The following is a 22,527-nucleotide window of genomic DNA, read 5'->3' as shown; positions in this document are numbered from 1 at the left end:
AATCTCTAAGGGATCAATTATCAAAGTATATTAATTTTCTGTACTTTATGTGTTCTTTAGTAAGAGTTCTACATTTGATAACTTTAACCAAGCAAGAATTACTTACTTGTGCTAAGGATACAAAAAAAATTATAATAATAGAAGATAAAGGAGAAAAATCTGAACAGAATTGTTCATTATGTTTTAAAATGCACTTGTAAAATGACAGAATATGTCATTGGAAAACAGTAAGTGGAATTTCAGTGCCTTAGTGGAAGTGTTATACCACTTGACAAACAAAAATGGATGTGTAAAATGAAGCAAAACATGAAAATCCCTGATAAATGTAGAAGTAATTGCTTATCATCAGTGTTAAACTTATATTAATTTCTTTATAGCAAACTGTATACTGCTAATATAAGTAGGGTGGGGCCTTTAGCATTAAAACGGTGCCTACATCAGACATTGTCTATATACACAATAACCCACATATACATTTTGGAAATAATTTTTTTAGCTGAAAACTGCAACTCTATGCAGTTAATATGAGCTAAAGTATTTGACTAGACATTTATAGGCAATGCAAAATGAAGGCAATCACTGAGAAATTTAAATTTAAAATAATGTTTTTACTCAATTACCTAGCCAATTACAATAAAAATGTCTTGAGGTTTTTAAAACTCAAACAATCTGCAATACTGTTAAATTTCTCTGGTTCTTTTGTTAGGGCGGACAGACCTAGCCTAACAGTTTTATAAGGCAATAGTGAATATACACAATATTCAAAATATATTTAGGCTAGGGTTGCAACTATGCATAAGCTAGACCTCTCCTATGTTCTGATTTGTGGAAAGCAGAAAAGTTCAGCTGCCCGAAGATACACCTATTATTTGTCTGCTGAGGGCTCCTTGAAGACTCTTTAGAAAGGAGGTAGAGGAGGGAAACAGAGGAATTCATTATCAGAGATTATATATTATCAATCTAGCATAGTTCATTGTTAGATTAGCTAGCCTAGCAGGTTGGAAAGTTCAAAGAGAATGGGACACTGCGTCAATATATTTTGATTGTGGGAAAGGCTCAGTAGGAAAGATTGAGTACATTGGAGCTCTTCCAGGGAAGCTGACCTAGATGGAACAACTTAATTAGGGTAATTGGGAAACTGGATGATAGCTAGAGGGCATCAGTAAGTTGAAAGAATATTGATGCCATGAATACATCACCTCTATTCTATTAATATCTTTGTCCCAGTTCAATTCTGTTTCAACAAATACATATTTAGCCATTAAAATATAGATATATAAAGCATGCCTTTACATTTCCACATCACTCAACACATTAATAGTTAAGTATTCATTATATTTTTACCTGTTAGATTCACACTCAATTCCTACTGCTGAGTATCTTTGATATCTCCCTGATTGGTCATGAGATCTCTCTGATTGACCATGAAATCTCCCTGATAGGACATTAGATCTCTTTGAACGGTCATGAGATCTCTCTGAGTGACCATGGGATCTCTTAGAGTGGTCACGCCATCTCTCTGACTGGCCATGAGATCTTTCTGTATAGCTACGAGATCTCTCTAATCGGCCATGAGATCTCTTTGATTGACCATGAGATCTCTCTGATCGGCCACGAGATCTTTCTGATTGACCATGAGATCTCTTTTCTTTGCCACGAGATCTTTCTGATCGACCATGAGATCTATTTTCTTTGCCACGAGATCTTTCTGATCGACCATGAGATCTCTCTGATCGGCCACGAGATCTTTCTGATGGACCATGAGATCTCTCTTCTTTGCCACGAGATCTTTCTGATCGACCATGAGATCTCTCTGATCGGCCACGAGACCTCTTTGAGTGGCCTCGAGATCTCTCTGAATAGTGTGGATTTTCTTCTGATTGGCCTTGAGATCCTTCCGATTGATGTTGGTTCCCCTCTGATTGGCCTTGATTCATCACTGCTTGGGCTTTAGAATTTTCATTGCACTTCTCCTGCAAAGAACCGCAATTTTGAAAAACAAATGAAACATATACCCTATTGATTTCATTAACTCATAATGATATTTTGTTAAGACCATTTCTATGGGCAACTCTTTTTTTAGAATTCCACTGCCCCTACCTTTAAAGACTAAACAGTTTTCAGAACTAATATGTAGAAAGCTCTGATCTCTCATGGCATTGGCACAAAGAATATTATGCATATAAAACTTTAATAAAATGTTTTAAATATGGAAAATTAATTGCTTTGTGAATTTGAATATATTCCAAGGTCATACTCTACCTACCATTTTCTGGATCTATGTTTTACCTAAAGAAACAACCAATTCTGTGACTTTATAGTTGAGAGACAGAATATTTAATATTTTGTAGCACAAATCCTTAGAACCACAAGAAAGTGTTCAAAATCATACTATTTATTCTTCACCTGTTCAGGATCAGGTGAAAAAGAAACTATCAACTAACACCATATTGTAAATCAACTATACTTCAATTAAAAAAAACTTAGGGCTTCCCTGGTGGCGCAGTGGTTGAGAATCTGCCTGCCAATGCAGGGGACACGGGTTCGAGCCCTGGTCTGGGAAGATCCCACATGCCACGGAGCAACTGGGCCCGTGAGCCACAATTGCTGAGCCTGTGTGTCTGGAGCCTGTGCTCCGCAACGAGAGGCCGCGATAGTGAGGGACCCGCACACGGCGATGAAGAGTGGTCCCTGCTTGCCACAACTAGAGAAAGCCCTCGCACAGAAATGAAGACCCAACACAGCCATAAATAAATAAAAAATAAAATAAATAATAAAAAAAAAAAAAAAAAAAAACTTACAATAAATTATCTATCTCCTCTATATAAATTAATATTTAATTCTAGAGAGAAAGACAAATAAGTGAGGGGATAGGTAGCTATAAAGAAAGCAGAAGGTAGGCTTAATACTGTTAAAGTAAACTGGCCTGACAACAACTCAGTCTTTCTACCTTTTCACTTTTTAAATCAAAAGGTCAGTGGAGTGAATCAGTCAAATGGAAATAATGAAACCCTTGACAAATCTCTATGATGCTACATAAATGTAAGTGGACAAAGTCATATGGACCATGCTAAGAAAACAAGCTTTCCACTAGCAAATAGTGCCTGGCAAACAAAACATGCCCTAGCTCTGACATTGTGACTTTGTAGTATAACACTACCAGAAGCTGAATGCAACTATTAAAAGGCAGGGGAGGTATTGGCATAAAGAATATTATTCACATAAAACTTTAGTAAAATAAAAAATATGACAAATCTGCTGCTTTGTTAAAGCATAAAGCCATAGTCACACTCCAGATTTTCCACTGTAAAACATAAATAAGGAGATTGGGTGGAATGCACATGTACATTTCCTTTTCTAAGTGACTAGTGTTGGGAACACAGTGGGTCAGCAGGAAGGATTGAGACCTATCTCCTAAAGACCCATATGAACCCAAGTACCTTTCCAAAGGAACTTGTAGTCTTTTTACACATGTTTATATAAAAAATAATTTCATCAAATTGGATACCACAGATTTCTACCTTTAGAAAACAACAGAAATTATCAAAAACAGAAACTTTCCTTATAAACAACAGAAACTATCAAAAAGAGTTGTGTTGAATAAATACAATTGTGTTTTACTGATATTAGGATTAAATCTTGTGAAATACAAAACTAGCTTATTAGAATTCCAAAGCATGATTGAAAGCTGTAATTGTTATTCAATTTATTGGTAGAATAATTATGTTTAAATTTTAATACATTTCTTTATTGCAGAGTACTTTTTTCCAGTGAGTTCTGCTATAATGACAGTCTCAAATATCTGAAAAGTATGAGAAATAGAAAGATGCTTTCAATTTGAAAATACTATTTTACAATATTCTTAGTTCATTTATGCGTTTCATACTGTAATGTAAGCTCATGTCCTTCTTTCCAAACTCTATCAAAAACTTTCTCACCTTACAGATTAAATACCATCTCCTCCATCAGACTTTCACAAATCCCCTTAATCAGAATGAATTGCTGCATCCCCACAATATATAACTTATACCCTATTAGAACATGTATTGTAAACTGCCTGGCATTAAATTTCTTTCTTATCTTTTTTTCCCACCACCACATATAATATTTGAAGCAGGGCTGTTCTGGTACCTTGCATAGTGCCTAGAAAAGACATTTAATTAATATTTGCTAAATCAATCCTCTAAATATTTGAATATGCAACATGTTCTCCTTCCCCCAAAATTTGCATTTATATAATTTGGCAAAAATGGTTTAAGCTCCCAGAACCAACATTTTTTACTAAATGACCACATAGCACTTTAAGAAGAATCACTTTATAGGGCAAGCTGAAACCATAGTATCAATGTTAACTTATGAATCTGGATATGAGCACCTCTCAAATTTCTGTCCAGTGACTGGCTCATCTATACAAGTTTAGAGGTGATGTATTTACCACCATAAAATGTACAACTATAGTAAGTCCCATCTGTTGGTTCCAGAGTTTATGTCATACACTAATGTCATCTGACTTCTAGTTTTTACAATTCATTCACAAGTCTACTAAAACTGTTTTTATACTAAAACTTAAGATCAACGACTCTTATTATACGAGGACAAAAATGAGAATGATTATACAAGACAAATCATGAAACCAATCATCTCTTTTGGCATTTTATAAATTCAAAATTTCTAGCAGTGATTGAAAATAGCAAAAATAAATGTTTATTAAAACAGTTACAGGGGCTTCCCTGGTGGCGCAGTGGTTAAGAATCCGTCTGCCAATGCAGGGGACATGGGTTCGAGCCCTGGTCTGGGAAGATCCCACATGCTGCAGAGCAACTAAGCCCGTGCACCACAACTACTGAGCCTGTGCTCTAGAGCCCGCAAGCCACAACTACTGAGCCCATGTGCCACAACTGCTGAAGCCCGCGCGCCTACAGCCCGTGCTCCACAACGAGAGAATCCACTGCAATGAGAAGCCCACTCACTGCAACAAAGAGTAGCCCCCGCTCACCACAACTAGAGAAAGCCCACGTGCAGCAACGAAGACCCCACACAGCCAAAAATAAATAAATAAAATAACTTAATAAAAAAAAACAGTTACAGAGGAAAAATCAATTAACAAATATTGAAGTTAAATTATGCTTCAGGCAGCATGGGGGAGTACTAAGAAACAATCCCCACTCTTAACAGAATTTTAAATAATCCTTAATATTAAGAAATATATTAAATTTAGGACCTTTATATTGGTTAATTCTTGGTATTTATTTACCTGCTTCTTTAAAGGCTGCCTGTTTAAAGAGCTTTGTCCAGACTTGAATCCAAAAGGTTCTTGGTTTGGCTTTTCATCATTTCTTTCCTCAACGTTGTTTCTGAATCTTGAGTATCCTTTAAAAAATAATTATTTTCTGTATTTTCAGTCAGTAAATTCAACATATCTTTCAGAAGTAATACCTGTGATCTCATTGTTTTCAAGCTATGCACTGGTATTTGCAAAACTTTTGATATTTCATTAATCTGATATCACCTGAGAGTCTCAGTGAACTCTAGAACAGTCTTTGCCGTACTATTTCTGTTTGTATACCTTAATATAGTAGTCTTCTCTGTATACAGCACCTCAAATTTGGTTTCATATGCCACCAAAGTTGGACATATTATCTGAAATTCATTGAAAGAATACTCTAATAGAAAAAAGAGAGATGCAGAGAAACTGTCTGTTTTGTATTAATCATGTGAATATTTGCCTCAATCATCTGCTTTGATTTGGGTGTAAAGACAGCTGAAGGAATGATCAGAGAATATAGTTCTCCAAAGGCTCACGAAGATCAATTTTACGTTTAGTCAGAAACATGAGATTGGCCCCCTCACCATTCTTAGCAGCTTTGCCCCTATAATAACCACCATCCCTCCTTTTCTCAGAACCTGCTAAGCCACTGAAGGATTCAAACAAAGACTGTAAGGAACATGGGTAGGCAGCTGGAAGGGGCTCAGAGTACACACAATGTCAAGATGGTTCCAACCTGTTCACTAGACCATGGAGATCGTTAATTGTTGAAAAGACTTCTCTACTATGGCAATGCACAGCACGTTCACATTAAAATATGCACACTGCACTGACCAATGTGATTAGGGATACAAAGGGCTTTCTTCATGTTCTTCTGCACTCTCTTTGCCCTACAGCATTTATTTTTTCAAAATGTGGATGCCATGGTGCTCAGGCTATTAACCATACTCTTAACCCTTCTGTATTGCCTCCTTAAAGTGGAATTGGACCATCTAGACAGGCTTGGGAACAAGTACAAAACATTTCTCATTCTTATCCTGCTCTCTCTTAAGGAAGTAACTCATATAAATTAAAAAAAATTTTTTTCATTTGTCATGGCATAAATTTTTACCAATCCTGTATGCATACATTTCCAAGAAAGATAAAACTAGCAACGCAATGCAACTTTAGAACACATTCCAAGTTTGTGAATTTGCTTCCCCAGTTACTCACAAATATTTCAGACTCTTTTTACCACGTGTGATTTTTTTGTATACTTTACCTCTCTGCTGGCGATGCTTATCAGCATCTGATTGCTGTATTGAAACTGAGGTACTTGTTTTATTGTTCTGTGTCTCATTTTTTCTTTCTTCAGTGTTTACACCTTCTATCTTTCTACACATTATAATGTCATCTGTATTAGAAAACACAGAAAAAAATAGAGACAATGGAAAAAGCTGAATTACAACAATGTGTCTCAAGAGAATAATCTATATTCTTACCTCATCGTATTTCAGAATATTTAAAAAATCGGTAGCCCTGAAAAATAACACTATAATAATAATGAACTTGTAAAACCATAACAAAGATCAAACAATGCAGACATTTTAGGGTTAGTTTCCTGGAACAATGAAGAGAAAAATTCCTGTTAAACAGATTTATAGTAACTTCATTTATGCAAAAATAAAATACTCTCAGAATATAGTAGCTTAAGGGGGAAATCATTTAAATGATTTTACTAAATGTTATTTTAGTTTCAGAGAAACGTAGAGAAGTAGTGTCATCCTTATATGTAAGATGACACTTTTGTAAGACTATATGTAAGAGCTAGATAATTAGTTGCATTTATTTTCTTGAAAAGTAAGAAAGAAAACAAGGGCAATGGACATTCACATGAGATACCAAAGAGGTGAGGAACCAAGATTAGTGTAATAGTAGGAAGCAATCACACTTTACTTTGCAGTCAGGCATGTTCTTATGCACTCATGTGGAGAGCACTTACATGGCACGATTTGAAGGATGAGAGACAGGTACAACCTGCTCTAAAGTATCTCTCCTAACCTCTGGGATGGAAAGGTCTAAAGGTTGGATGTTCTATCAGTGGATCAAAGCTTATTAGGTCAAGGTATCTTTAGAAATTAGCACAAGTTAGGCATTTGGAAGGACCCAGAGAAACTAGAAGAAAGAGGGGGAGCTGAGAAGGGTGCAAAGAGGTAACAGATACCAAAGATTAACCACTCCTTTATCATTTTGCTTAGTACTAGTCCTACCTCAGGTCTCCAAAAACCTGATTCTGATTTTCTTTGAAATAGCTGACACCTCCAAAGGTAAAAATCAGGGTAAAACCCAATAATCAACTGAGTATCATTTCTTGACAATCCTATTTTAAGCCTTTGTTCTGTCTGCCTCTCAGCAGCCATTGGCTGTAATATTTCCTGCAGACATAGTCTTTAATTTTCTGTTCCTTGTATTCTTTTTTTTAAATTTATTTATTTTTTATTTATTTGTTTTTGGCCAAGTTGGGTCTTCGTTGATGCGCATGGGCTTTCTCTAGTTGCAGCGAGCGGGGTCTACTCTTCATTGCGGTGCTCGGGCTTCTCATTGCGGTAGCTTCTCTTGTTGCAGAGCAACGGCTCTAGGCACACAGGCTTCAGTAGTTGTGGCACGTGAGCTCAACAGTTGTGGCTCGAGGGCTCTAGAGCGCAGGCTCAGTAGCTGTGGCTCACGGGCTTAGTTGCTCCATGGCATGTGGGATCTTCCCAGAGCAGGGATCGAACCCATGTCCCCTGCATTGGCAGGTGGATTCTTAACCCCTGTGCCACCAGGGAAGTCCCTGTTCCTTGTATTCTTTATGCATTCCCTTTTCTTTTTAATTTTTCCTCTGTTGTTTCTCCTGTATTCTACATTTAAAATCTGTACAAATCTCTGTATAGACTTTTTTCTCATTACAGTACAGTCGACCCTTTAACAACATGAGGGTTAGGGGTGCTGACCCTCCCTGCAGTTGAAAATCTGCATATAACTTATAGCCGTCCCTCCCTATACATGGTTCTTCTGTATCCATTGTTCCTTCATATCTGCGGTTCCGCATCTGTGGATTCAATCAACCAGAGATGGTGTAGACTATAGTATTTACCATTAAAACAAATCCAGGTATAAGTTGTGAACAAAGAATGTTGCCTGCCATATCAGTAAACAAAGGATGTTGCTGCCAACAAGCCGTCAGCTACCGCAGCCCCCCTGTGCACCCTGAGGGGATCCAGGATAGAAAACAAACCCAGATACTGGCCCTAGATAGTTAAGGTGCATATCAAAGGAATGAGCCCAGACTCTTGGATCTTCCCATAAATAGAAAAGCACTAAATTCATTAACTGCAGATGGCTGGTTTTCTTTAATTAACTTTATTATCTTTTGATTAATTTAATTATCTTAATTAGATAATTTAATTAATTATCTTCTGAGGTTCCGACTGCCCGGTTTTTCCATATATGCAGGCTCCTCCCTTACCTCTTTGTTACCGAGTCCAAGCTCGTTCTGCTTCCCACACAACAGGCCAATAAATCGGGAGACAAGGTGCTGAGGCAAGGAATAGCGACTTTATTCGGAAAGCCGGCAGACCAAGAAGGTGGCGGACTAGTGTCCCCAAAAAACCATCTTATCTGGATCTGAATGCCAGTTTCTTTTACAGAGCAGAGAGGGAGAGGAGGTAAGGAAGTAAAGTAAAAAAGCCATTTATCTTGCAAAATAGGAGGGGATGTGTTAATTTCTTCTTTTCTGCAGCCATTCACAGGTGGGCAGGGTCAGAATGTCTCTCTGTTGAACAAAGGGCTTTTAGTTTAACAGTCAGGCAGAGGGGCAGGGTTCCCTATGGCAGGTCATTATGTATGCTTACAGCTATAGACAGTGATTATAATAACAAAAGCAACGAAAAGCAAAGGTTAAAGTATAAGGAACAGATTCAACATGGAGTCAGAATTGGCTCTTCCCTGTTACATCTTCAGAGCAGTCCCTCAGAGCTATCTGAGAGGCTGTCTTCTGGGCTTAATTCCTCAGAAAGTCTGCCAAATTAAACATAATTCCCAACTTTTAGGTTGTGCGTTTTTTTCTCAGTCAACAAAGTAGATTCGCATAGTTCAAACCTGCGTTGTTCAAGGGTCAACTGTATAAGGGAGTGCACTATCAGAACATTTTACAGGACACCACAGGAAGATTTTTGAATCTCCAACCCTTCTCCCTCATCAGCCCTGAAACAATCAGTACCCAGCCTACAGAGACCCAATGAGATAGGTGATTTCCCATATAGGAAAGCAAAACTTCCAGAGAGCAGAAAATGAAGCACTGGTATCTTTCACAATGAAGTAAGTGCTTTCACATGAGGGAGTGCTCTGCCTTGTGGCACTCAAATACAATTTGCAGTGCCTTTAAACTTTTCCTGTCCTCAGAGTGACCAAAAATAACATCAAGTTCTGTCTTAGAATTGCATAAGGATTAAACAAAATAGAAAATTTCTCAAGGCTCATGCCGACCTACAGCTACAGTTGAGAAATATTTATCCAATGCTTTATGACAGGGATGGCTCAATGGGTAAACCATGTGGATTAATAATAACACTTTTAAGGGAGTTCACTGGTGGCCTATTGGTTAGGATTCCGGGCTTTCACTGCCTTGGCCCATGTTCGTCCCTGGTTGGGGAACTGAGATCCCACAAGCTGCACAGTATGGCCAAAAAATTAAAAAAAAAAAATAACACCTTTAAATTGAATAATACTTTAAAGTTTACAGAGCATTTCCACATAAAAGCTCTTAGCACAGTACCTGGCATATATGAGACACTCAATAAATAAGATAATAAATTGAACAAACAATTATTAAGTGTCTGATATATACTGTGCCCCCACACTTAAAGGTCAGCAGAGATTAGCCTCACTTTTAAAGAAGAAAACAGGAATTTCCTGGTGGTCCAGTGGTTAGGACTCTGCACTCTCACTGCCGAGGGCTCGGGTTCAGTCCCTGGTAGGGGAACCAAAATCCCACAAACCGTGTGGCGTGGCCAAAAAGAAGAAGAAAACAGACTCAGGAAGATTGCATGACTTACTTGAGGGCGGAAAATTATTCTGTTAACAAGCTAGAACAGATTCTAGTCCAAGACCCTTGCCACTACATTACACTTCCTCCTTTGAAAGCTCAGCTATTCCCCAGAATTAAAACAGCAGCACTGAGGTTAGTGACCATTCATTTGAATGTGGTATTCCTACTAAAATAGCATTTTCCTTTCAATTCTATTTGAAATTAATTGCACAAAGTCAAGTTTAGCATTCAATTAATGTAATAGCAACCTCTAATCCAGTATTCAAGCACCCATTTTGCCCTGTCCCCCTGATTCCTTCAGCCTAAGATTTGGTATGCAACCATTTGGTATGCTTGTTTTGAACCACAGAGTGCTATACAGGAAAACTATGGCATGGCTTTAAATCCTGTCTGTGGCCTTATTTGCCCAAAAGGACTTCAGCCATTTGAGCTTTGAATCAAACCACCCTGCAACTCACATAATTCTTTTAAACTCATGAGTGAAGTATATAAAATGGCTCTGGAAATACCTAGAGTCCTCTTCCCCTAAATTCAAATCCTTCTCCATTAGTTTAGCTTACACATAACATTATAAAGACTTCAGTTTTAAGGTCATCCTGAGAGTGCTACATTAATCCCACAGGATTTTTTGAATCCTTTCCTTTTGAGTATATTACTGTATGGAAGCATTTTCCCGTCTCAGTTTGACTCAATCCAAATGTCATATAACTCCCTAGTAATATGAATGAACAAACGTCAGAGAAAAAGTAGCGAATAGCAGTAGTATTACAGAAAGCAAAACATTGTACATTTCATACAAGATGGGATTTTTATAAAAATGTCATTCGCAAATAGGCTTTACAGAGATTGTCAAAGTTCAACAAATGTGTATAAGTTTCATATCTGCTACCTGGCCAACAGCATCAAGATATTTTGACTCATGGTAACTGTTTTAGAAGAGAGAAGGTAGAAATATGCTCCGGTATCCATCCAAATCTACAATAAGGAGACTCTCTGAGTCAATAATACATTATTTTCCCACTTATTTAGCCATACCTTAAGGCCATTCATTGACCTAGACTACAAAGGATTTTGTTATGGTGTTGACATTTAAATTTTCTTAAAAATGGTCACTGCTTTCACCTAATTTAGACTCATAAGTGATAGTACTGGCTTCTCTTTAAAATATAAGCAGCCCTGTAATATGGGTTCCGGTTTAATGACTACACCCACAGCTGCTATATAAAATTCATTTAGCTAATAAGAAATTCAATTTTCTCTTTGTTATTTTTCCATTTTTGTTATACTTGTCCCACAATTGAATTTCACATCAATTGTGCAAAAGGGTCACTTGTACAAGGGAAGATAAGCACACCAAAGTAGGGTACAGGAAAGCAAGCTACACAATAGACAGCAGAAATTTGTCCTGACAGTCTGTAACACAGGTAAATGAAACTCTGTTTAAAAGATGAAAAGGGGACTTCCCTGGTGGTGCAGTGGTTAAGAATCCGCCTGCCAATGCAGGGGACACGGGTTCGAGCCCTGGTCCGGGAAGATCCCACATGCTGTGGAGCAACTAAGCCCGCGAGCCACAACTACTGAGCCCACATGCCACAACAGCTGAAGCCCGTGCACCTAGAGCCCAAGCTCTGCAAAGAGAAGCCACCGCAATGAGAAGCCCGTGCACTGCAACAAAGAGTAGCCCCTGCTCGCCGCAAATAGAGAAAGCCCGCGCGCAGCAACAAAGACCCAATGCAGCCAAAAATAAATTAAATTAAATTAAAAAAAAAAATTGCTGTTTCCAGCTAGTGAGTCAGAACATTGGCTCCATCTTTAAAAAAAAAAAAAAAAAAAGATGAAAAGGATGTCACTGGTATATCTTAACCTTGAAAATAATCATCCACACACTAACTACTGTACTTTTTGCCTTAGTCTCCTGTAGATAGAAGTGGTGAACAGGGAGGTGCAGTTCTCATTAAGTTCCTGCTGTTGCCAGTTCCAATTCTGGTATTATTTTTGCCTTTTATTTCTAAAAAAAACCACTATAATACCTTTTGGGAATGTTTGTTAGGGACAAAAATGAAAATAAATTTGTAGAGCCTTTTCCTATTTTATTACAATGGAAGCAATATCCTTGCATTCAATGCAAATAATATAATATTTTATATAATATATAAGTGTATAAATAATATCAAATTATATATGTAATATACAAATAATATAAAATTGCTTTTCTAATGCATATGTGTAGTTATCCAAAGACAAAGATATATATATTGTTAAAAGTAATCTTTTCACTTTAATGGAAATTTATTGGAAAAGTATAGATTTCTCACCAACTTATAGAAACAACATGTATTTGCTCTTTATGATGTATTTTTCTTGGTTTCAAACTGGAAGAGCCTTAAATGACTAATCAAAAGTTTTGCCTGTTCCCACTGAAAAGATCAAAACCTGGACTCATTTGTTTGAAATGGTATAAATATGGTTATGGAGAACCAATGTTTAAGAGCATGAACCAGTGACCTCTTAAGATTTTTTTACAACCCTAAAATTATGAAATTTTACTATCATATGCAGCCTCCAACTAACTTACCATATTCAATTCGACATCTTTCCTCGGCCTTCCAGCCATGATTTGAGCCTATCTTTTCCAAATTACATTCTCCAGTATCCTCCTAGCTCTAATCATCTACTGAAATGACAGTGCCTCCTAAATCTGTTGAATCTGCTATTGTCCAAGTTAAACCAAACAAACACCTCCCTCAGTCTCCCAAAGCTTGACATTACCTACTGTTTAAGCCCCATCCCACAACCAAATGATTTTCAACCTCTCTCAAGTCGGCTACATCTCTAAAGTTTGATATCCAAATCCAGAGAGAGAGAGTAGGTACTCTCCAGCTACCCAAAAGTGAGGCTAGGCTGTAGGTCCACTTTCTGAAGGACATATAGCAAACATTTACTCAACTTTTTCCACATGTTTGTGCACATTACCTGTAGTATCTCATTTAATCCTCAACAACTCTATGATGCAGATACTACTCAACTGAGGAAACTCAGGCTCCAAGAGATAAAGAAACTTGCACAAGGTCAAACAACCACTAAATCTGGGGGACCAGGCTGCTCTGCAACTGTGACCCCTAATTCTCTGAATTTTGAGAGAAACTCATTGCTTTGGCTATTTATCAGCTTATATTTTTACCTCTATAAGCATCTGTTAAACACCAATCAATGAAATCAACACAAAGGAAAGTGCAGAAACCATTTGGGTTTACCTAAGTGCTATAAATTGCCCTCAGTTCTGGGACTTTCCCCCCACTCAGAGTCCCTGTGACAGGGCCGGGCCTAGAATAAGGCAAGTGAAGCACTTACCTCAGGCATAAAATTTAAGGAGGCTCCAAAAAACTCAGTATGCAAGGTAAAAGTAATATTTAACACAATATTTTCAAACATGAAAATCAATGCAAGAACAATCCCTGATGAACAAAATATCAACAACAAAAAAAGACCAGATCAGACCCTGTACTTGAACAACTTTGCCTTACTTGCCTCACTCCAATTCCTTTATTTACAAAAGAAAAAAACTGTTTACCAAAATAGGTGACCTGCCAGAGGGTTGTACCTTGGTTTTTAAAAATATTTTACTAAAATATTATTTATCTTGGGGCGTAGGGTAAATTGGGAGATTGGGATTGACATATACACACTACTATACATGAGTTAGATAACTAATAAGAACCTACTGTATAGCACAGGGAACTCTACTCAGTATACTGTAATGACCTATATGGGAATAGAATCTAAAAAAGAGTGAATATATGTATATGTATAACTGATTCACTTTGCTGTTCAACAGAAACTAACACAACATTGTAAATCAACTATACTACAATAAACATTAATTTTAAAAACATTATTTATCTTGATCACTGAAATTTTGGTGCCTCTTTAAATTCTGCACCCTTGGCAAGTGCCTCACTTGCCTGACCATAGTCCCAGCCCTCCCCAGTGACCAAATACTATTTTTAAAAAGTCATTTTAATGCCACAAAATGTTTAGGAACTCATGTTGGAGCTGGGGGTGGGGAGCAGGCAGTAGTGTGGAATCCACAAGGTCTATGTCTTAGAAGAGTAAAGCCTGTTGATACCGATCATGAAATAGATTGTTAGAAACATGTGAAAGCAGAAAAAAAGAAAAACAAGAAAATTTCTTAGGTACTATTCATGGCCATTCCCCCTCAGAAGCAAAGGGGGAGGGTAGGAAACTTCCTCAACCTCATAAAAGGCATCTATGAAAAACCCACAGCTAAAATGATGATTAATGGTAAAAGACTGAAAGCTTTGCCTCTGAGATCAGAAACAAGTTTCCCCTAAGATCAGAAACAAGTTAAGGACATTTGCTCTCACCACATCTATTTAACATTTCATTGGAAATTGTAGCCAGGACAATTAGTCAAGAAAAAGAAATAAAGGGCAACCAGATCTGAAATAAAGAAGTAAAACTATCCCTATTCTCAGATGCCATGATCACGTTTAGAGAAAATCCTAAGGATACACACATACACACACACATATTAGAGCTAATAACCAAGTTCAGCAAGGTTGCAGAATACAAGATCCATACACAAAAATAAATTCTATTTCTATACCCTAGCAATGAACTACCCAAAAATGGTTAAGAAAGCAATCCCACCAAGAAGACCATTTAATAGGAGAAAGAATAGTCTTTTTAACAAATGAACTGGATATTCACATGCAAAAGAATTTAAAATAAGTTCGATCCTACCTCATTCTATCTGCAAAAATTTAACTCAAAATGAATCAAAGATGTGAATATAAAAGTGCAAACTAGAAAACTCTTAGATGGAAACACAGGAGTAAATCTTCATCATTTCTTAGATATGATACCAAAGCATGAAAAACAGAAGAAAAAAATAAATTGTACTTCATCAAAATTAAAAACTTTTGTGCTTCAAAGGACACTCCAGAAAGTGAAAAAACAACCACAAAACAGGAGAAAATACTTGTAAATCATGTATCTGAGAAGGTTCTAGTATCCACAACATATAAAGAACTCAACAATAAAAAGGCAATCCACTTTCATTTCAAAAGTCCACCCTCCCTGCTTTGCTCTCTCACCCTCCTTATTTCTATGGTTCATTCTGCCTGCTCCCTACCACTTCTGAGGTTTTCCTGGCTGCAATGCTCTGCTCATTTCTGAGGTCTGCCCTCCCCGTTTCCTCTTCCACTCTCTTTCCTAAAGTCCACTCTCCCTGCTCCCTGCTCTCCCCACTTTTTTTTCTCCCCACTTCTAATTATTGCCCTTACTGCTGCTCCCTGTCTCATATTTTAGGTCTGAACCCCTGTCCTTGCTCCTCATTTCTGAAGTCTGTCCTTCATCTCTTTCCTCATTTATAAGATCAGCCCTCCCTGCTCCGTGCCCTTCCATTTCTAAGTGCCGCTGTCCCTGCTCTGCTCTCCCACCCTCATCTCTAAGGTGAAACCTCTTCCTACTGCTCTTCCCATTTTCAAGTTCGGCCCTCCCTTGCTCCTCCCCTCCATATCAAGTCGGCCCTCACTGCCCTGCTCCTCCCCCTCTCATTTCTAAAGTCACTGATGCTGTGCTACCCTTCCCCCCCCCCCGCCCCCCCCCCCCCCGTGGCTAAGGCTTTCTCCTCCTCTGCTGGGTGCTGCCCCACCCCCACCCACCGCCAACCCTGCCTCATTTACGCAGTCCGTCCTCTCTCCCTCCCTCCTGCTGCCCATTTTTAAGTGGATGAGAGCGAGTAGAGGTCTGAGGTGAGACACTAGAGGGCACCAGCAGAAGGGAAAGGCGGTCTATGCTGAATCGGCACCAGTCAACAAGCAGGCAACCAAATAAACCATGCCTTTGCCCAGTCTGGCTGCTCAACCCCCACTCCTCACAAATTAGCCTTAGCCTTGCTCCTCCAACCCCTGGAATCCAGTCCTTTGTGACACCCAGCGAAGAGCGAGGGACTGTGAAAGGGCGGGTAACTTGCTATCATTCCGTAAGAGGGTAAAATATACGGACACAGCCGGCTTTTTATTTCCCACACCTGACCCCTTCCCGCAATCCCTACTCCGCGATTTCTGTCAGCTTTGGCCAGTTTCCCACCTAAGAGGTCAGGGCTGACCTGACGCGGAAAATGGGAACAGAGAGGAGAGGCAGGGCCCAGCAGGCTGGGCGGGTGCTGCCACAGAGGGGAAGCCTCCTCACCCACGGGGTGTGCCTCACAGCGCCGCTTCCAGCCTGCCTTTCTCCAGTCAGCCCCGACTAGCGGGGGCTGGGGTCTGGGATCTACATACCTAGGGACATGTCTAGAAAGTCCATCCCTCCTCTATTTTTGGTGTCTGTAAGCACCTTTCCATGAAATATTAGTTCGGAAGCCGAAGCCATCTCCTCAGCGAGACGGCACCGCACTGTGATCTACTGTGGCGCCCCCTCACGGTTTCCTAAGGCAGGCGAAACTCATCAGCCAATCACAGTCCTTTGCTTCGCTGTTGCTAAGGCCCAGGGGGTAGAGCTTGGAATCTACCCTCCCAGGTGTCCAATCAGGAACCTGGCTCACCAGAAAAAAAAAAAAAAGACCTGCCCATTTCTTTCCCGCGCTTTCTAAAAGCTGTCTCTTCTCCTGTGCATCGACCGCTCAGTCAGACACTTTTTTTTTTTTTCTGTGACGGCTTGATCCTCGCTTTTCATAGCTCTTAGAAGAACCCCATTTCTCCTCTTTGAGGTTGGCATTCCTCGCGAATAAAACCTTAAGTTTTTGACGTGATGGACTGGTTCCCTGTTTCTCTCAAATTTGAAGAGCTACCACAAATCTAGCAGTTTAGACTCATCCACAGGCATACAGTGCCACATACTTTTTCATGACTTCCCTAAAGGTGCATCCATGACATTCTTTAAGAAAAATGTAATTGTTGCTCTTATTGCCTAATACTGCTCAGTATACACTACTTTTAAATGTTAGAGGAACCCTGTGTCACTGGTTCTTCAGGGGAAATAAAAATCAAATTAATAATTTTCGAGAGCTGAAAACTTGTTCAAGTTGTTACAGAAACCACAACATAAATGTCAGAAGAGATTTTAAAATGTAAATTATTTAATTATTTGTTGTATTTAAGTCATTGCTTAGCACCAGGGTCCTAAAGATTAATAGGTCAGCCTTTTTATCAAGGCATATACAGTTGCCTGAAAACAATAAATACATGCAAAATATTAATTTAGGTGCTATAATTCAGTCCATACAACAAATACTGAACTCCTTACTGTGTTAGGCTCTGGGGATACTGGTAGCTACAAAATATATATATGAGACAAAGGAGAAAATCCACCTTGTGTATCAGGAAAAAATCATTTAAGACTTGAAAAATTAGGGAATAATTTTAGCGGTGGGAAGGGTATTTCCTGGCAGAGGAAGCATCACTACCAGCACACTTTGGAAAGTGCAAGCCATTCCGTGTGGTGGGGTACTGAAAGGTCAATCTGAAGAGATCAGCAGAGATTAGATTATGGAGGACTTTTATATTATGTGAAAGATTTGGAACAATTTTTTCCTATCAGATTTATTGAGTTATAGAGTGATAAGGGAAGAGGATCAAAGACAGAACCCCAAGGCAATTACAAAGGAAACTGAACAGAAAATATCAGAGTTATGGGAAAAACCAGGAAAGTGGTATCCAGGAAATAAAGGGAGAATTCCAAGAGGAACTTAACAGTCCACTGGGTCAAGTGTTGCTGGAAGGTCAAATTAGCTAAGAACTGAATTCATTCAATTTAGCAATTAAGAGTTTTTTTGGGGGGCTTCCCTGGTGGCACAGTGGTTGAGAATCTGCCTGCCAATGCAGGGGACACGGGTTTGAGCCCTGGTCTGGGAAGATCCCACATGCCGCGGAGCAACTAAGACCGTGCGCCACAACTACTGAGCCTGCGCGTCTGGAGCCTGTGCTCCGCAACAGGAGAGGCCGCGACAGTGAGAGGCCCGCGCACCGCGATGAAGAGTGGCCCCCGCTCGCCGCAACTAGAGAAAGCCGTCACACAGAAACGAAGACCCAACACAGCCATAAATAAATAAATAAATAAATTTTAAAAGAGTTTTATTTTTTAACCTTCAGCAGAGTTCTAACAGACTATAAGTTGAGGATTGATCAATTAATTAATTAACTTTTATTTAGCAAATATAGCATTTACTATCTGCCAGGCACTGTTCTAAGAGCTTTATTAGTCACTCATTTAATCTTCATGATAACCCTGTAACCGAGCAGGACCCTATGAGGACCTTCCCAGGACAGGCCTTCCCCCATATCCTCTGCTTTAGCTCCTCTCTGAAGTACCTAGATAATAGTATTTGATGCACATTTCCTGAGTTGTTTTGCAGATGTAAACCCCCCCACCTCCGCCAACCCCCCCCCCCCCCCCCCCCCCCCCCCCCCGCAACAAATGGAAGATGTTAACTACTTGATGACCATGAGCACGTAGCCCCAGGCCTCCTGGAGCCTAAGGACTGATAACGTTAACCCCTGTGACACCACTCTGCTGCCTCACCATCAGCCAATCAGAGAACTGTGCACAAGCTGATCACATACCTGGCAACCCCACCCTCCCTCACCTGGCTTTTCAAAGTGCTTTGCTGAAACCCCTTCGGGGAGCTCAGGGCTTTTTAGGGCATGAGCCACCGCTTCTCCTTGCAGGGCCTTGCAATAAACCTTTCTCTGCTCTAAATTCTGACGTTTCAATTTGTTTGTCCTCGCTGTGTATCGGGCACATGAACTTGCGTTAACAATCCCATAAAGTAAGAACTAATATTATTTTTTTTTACAGGTAAGGAAATGAAGGCACAGAGGCATTACAAAATTTGCCCAAGGACACATAGCTAGTAAATACTGGAGCTACACTCAAACTCATGATTTTAACAGCTACTTCCACAAGGTGAAATAGAGTGCTTCTTGTTAATGGAAAAGATTTAGTTCAACATGTTTTAGGTTATGGGAAGAAGGGAGGTAGGGAAAAGAGAGGCATTAAAAATAAAGGAAAGGGCTTCCCTGGTGGCGCAGTGGTTGAGAATCTGCCTGCCAATGCAGGGGACACGGGTTCGAGCCCTGGTCTGGGAAGATCCCACGTGCCGCGGAGCAACTGGGCCCGTGAGCCACAACTACTGAGCCTGCGCGTCTGGAGCCTCCGCAACAAGAGAGGCCGCGATAGTGAGAGGCCCGCGCACCGCGATGAAGAGTGGCCCCCGCTTGCCACAACTAGAGAAAGCCCTCGCACAGAAACGAAGACCCAACACAGCCATAAATAAATAAATAAATAAATAAATAATTTTTAAAAAATAAAGGAAAAAGAATAGGAAATAATCAATGGACACATTTCCTATGCTAGAGGAGACAGAAAGAATGGAATTAAGAGTGCAGTTGGAAAAATGAGTCTTGAATACGAGAAGAAATAAATGTATAATAAAGGTAAAATCTTAACGAATGAAAAACTTCCTGTGTATTACACAAGCTTTCTTAGGCCTCACCTTCAGCCTGTGGGTATTAATAAGACTTACATTAATAGCAATAACTCAAATTTCAATGGTTTCTCTTTCTGTATATTCTTGAAATATATCCATCTCCCTGAAGAATGTTTCCCTTAATATTTCCTGGGGGGGGGGTCTTTCATAATGTAACCACAAACAATCCAGTTAGGTGCCATACATAATCTGCTATTTCTTTCTTTTTCTCTTCCTCTGGAGTCCTTTTCTTGGTGTCTCAGTCTCCATCATCTCCTGCTACAAATGAGGAATTTGGAAACCTTAAGAAGTTAAAAACCACATGCTAGGGGCTTCCCTGGTGGCGCCGTGGTTGAGAGTCTGCCTGCTGATGCGGGGGACGCGGGTTCGAGCCCTGGTCTGGGAGGATCCCACATGCCACGGAGCAACTAGGCCCGTGAGCCGCAGTTACTGAGCCTGCGCGTCTGGAGCTTGTGCTCCACAACAAGAGAGGCCGCGATGGTGAGAGGCCCGCGCACCGCGATGAAGAGTGGCCCCCACTTGCCGTAACTGGAGAAAGCCCTCGCACAGAAACGAAGACCCAACACAGCCATAACTAAATAACTAAATAAGTTAATTTTTTTTAAAAATGAGTTAAAGCTATAAAAAAAAAAAAACCACATGCTAAAGTGTAGAACTTCTGTCTCTTCTTCTGGGTCACATCTATTAGAGGGATACCAAAGTGATACTTCTAGAACCCCAATGTATTAAAGACTTTTACTGGAACATTTTTTTTCCAGTTTTTTTTTGTTGTTGTTGGCAGTGCTGGTGGTGTTTTGTTTTGATTTTGTTTTTAAATTTGCCCTCCCCGCTCTCTCTATGTTTCAGAATTGAGTCTAGTAGAAATTGGGCCAGGTGACAACGTGAGAGAGACCTCTCATAAAATTACTTTGCATAAAAATTGCTTCTGTCATCTGACAAATAAGAATGTCATTTAAAAAGCAGAAACTAACACACCATTGTAAAGCAATTATACTCCAATAAAGATGTTAAAAAAATTAATTAATTAATTAATTAATTTAAAAAAATAAGAATGTCATTTAATAAGTCTGACCTTGTGTAACTTTTTCTCTGCTTTCAGTCAAATAGGCTTAGGTTCAAACTAGGTCCCCTCCTACATAAGGATAAATGTACAGTTCTGAATGTTGTTTCTCCAAATCAATTGTAGGACAATTGGGTATTTTTAGTCAAGGATCTTTTGGTTGGAAATAATAGAAGCCTATTTCAGCTAGGTTAAACAAAAAGGAAGATTTATTAGAAGAATCCAGTGGAGGTCAGCAGTATGAAGTATAGTTCATCCTCCAAAAAGATTGGAACTGGTTAATTTATTTGATATACCAGCAGTATTTGATGCATTTGATTGCTTTTTACTACTTGAAACGCTTTCTTCACTTGACTGCTAGGACACCACGCTTTCCTGGGTTTCCTCCTACCTTACTGACTGCTCCATTTCAGTTTTCTTTTCTGGTCCCTCCTCATCTCCCTGACCTGTAAACCACTGGTGTTCAAACTTTAGCATATATCAGAGTCACTTGGAAGACTTATTAAAATACAGCTTGCTGGGCTTCACCCCCAGAGTTTCTGATTCAGGAGGTCAGGAATAGGGTAGGAAAATGTGCATTTCTAACAAGTTCCCATGTGTTGCTGATGTTGCTGGTCTAGGGACCATACTCTGAGAACAACTGCTTCGAATGGTGGAGCCAGAGCCCAGTCCTTAGACAATTTCTCTATTTACATACACTGCCTCAGTGATTTCATCCAGTTTCATGGTTTTCAAAAGTAGCTATACAACTAAGCATTTTCCCGTCTCAGTTTGACTCAATCCAAATGTCATACAACTCCCTAGTAATATGAATGAACAAACGTCAGAGAAAGAGTAGCGAATAGCAGTAGTATTACAGAAAGCAAAACATTGTACATTTCATACAAGATGGGATTTTTATAAAAATGTCATTCGCAAATAGGCTTTACAGAGATTGTCAAAGTTCAACAAATGTGTATAAGTTTCATATCTGCTACCTGGCCAACAGCATCAAGATATTTTGACTCATGGTAACTGTTTTAGAAAGGAGAAGGTAGAAATATGCTCCGGTATCCATCCAAATCTACAATAAGGAGACTCTCTGAGTCAATAATACATTATTTTCCCACTTATTTAGCCATACCTTAAGGCCATTCATTGACCTAGACTACAAAGGATTTTGTTATGGTGTTGACTTTTAATTTTCTTAAAAATGGTCACTGCTTTCACCTAATTTAGACTCATAAGTGATAGTACTGGCTTCTCTTTAAAATATAAGCAGCCCTGTAATATGGGTTCCGGTTTAATGACTACACCCACAGCTGCTATATAAAATTCATTTAGCTAATAAGAAATTCAATTTTCTCTTTGTTATTTTTCCATTTTTGTTATACTTGTCCCACAATTGAATTTCACATCAATTGTGCAAAAGGGTCACTTGTACAAGGGAAGATAAGCACACCAAAGTAGGGTACAGGAAAACAAGCTACACAATAGACAGCAGAAATTTGTCCTGACAGTCTGTAACACAGGTAAATGAAACTCTGTTTAAAAGATGAAAAGGGGACTTCCCTGGTGGCGCAGTGGTTAAGAATCCGCCTGCCAATGCAGGGGACACGGGTTCGAGCCCTGGTCCGGGAAGA

The 22,527-nt window shown here is 39.3% G+C and overlaps 1 protein-coding gene across 1 annotated transcript in view; it reads right to left on the bottom strand.

Moving 5' to 3' along the window:
• Positions 1 to 8,336, bottom strand: part of LUZP4 (leucine zipper protein 4) — a 50,921-nt gene extending 42,585 nt beyond the window's left edge. The window contains 6 exon segments of the mRNA XM_057537685.1: positions 1,345 to 1,441; positions 1,444 to 1,599; positions 1,634 to 1,973; positions 5,255 to 5,370; positions 6,528 to 6,659; positions 8,291 to 8,336. Of these exon segments, the coding sequence (XP_057393668.1) occupies positions 1,345 to 1,441; positions 1,444 to 1,599; positions 1,634 to 1,973; positions 5,255 to 5,370; positions 6,528 to 6,659; positions 8,291 to 8,336 (887 nt within the window).
• Positions 8,337 to 22,527: the final 14,191 nt, after the last annotated feature.

The sequence above is a fragment of the Balaenoptera acutorostrata genome, chromosome X (genome assembly GCF_949987535.1).
Source record: "Balaenoptera acutorostrata chromosome X, mBalAcu1.1, whole genome shotgun sequence".
NCBI classification, from domain to species: Eukaryota; Metazoa; Chordata; class Mammalia; order Artiodactyla; family Balaenopteridae; genus Balaenoptera; species Balaenoptera acutorostrata.
The sequence above is the reverse complement of the archived record's forward strand: the minus strand, read 5'-3'. Positions and strand labels throughout refer to the sequence as shown.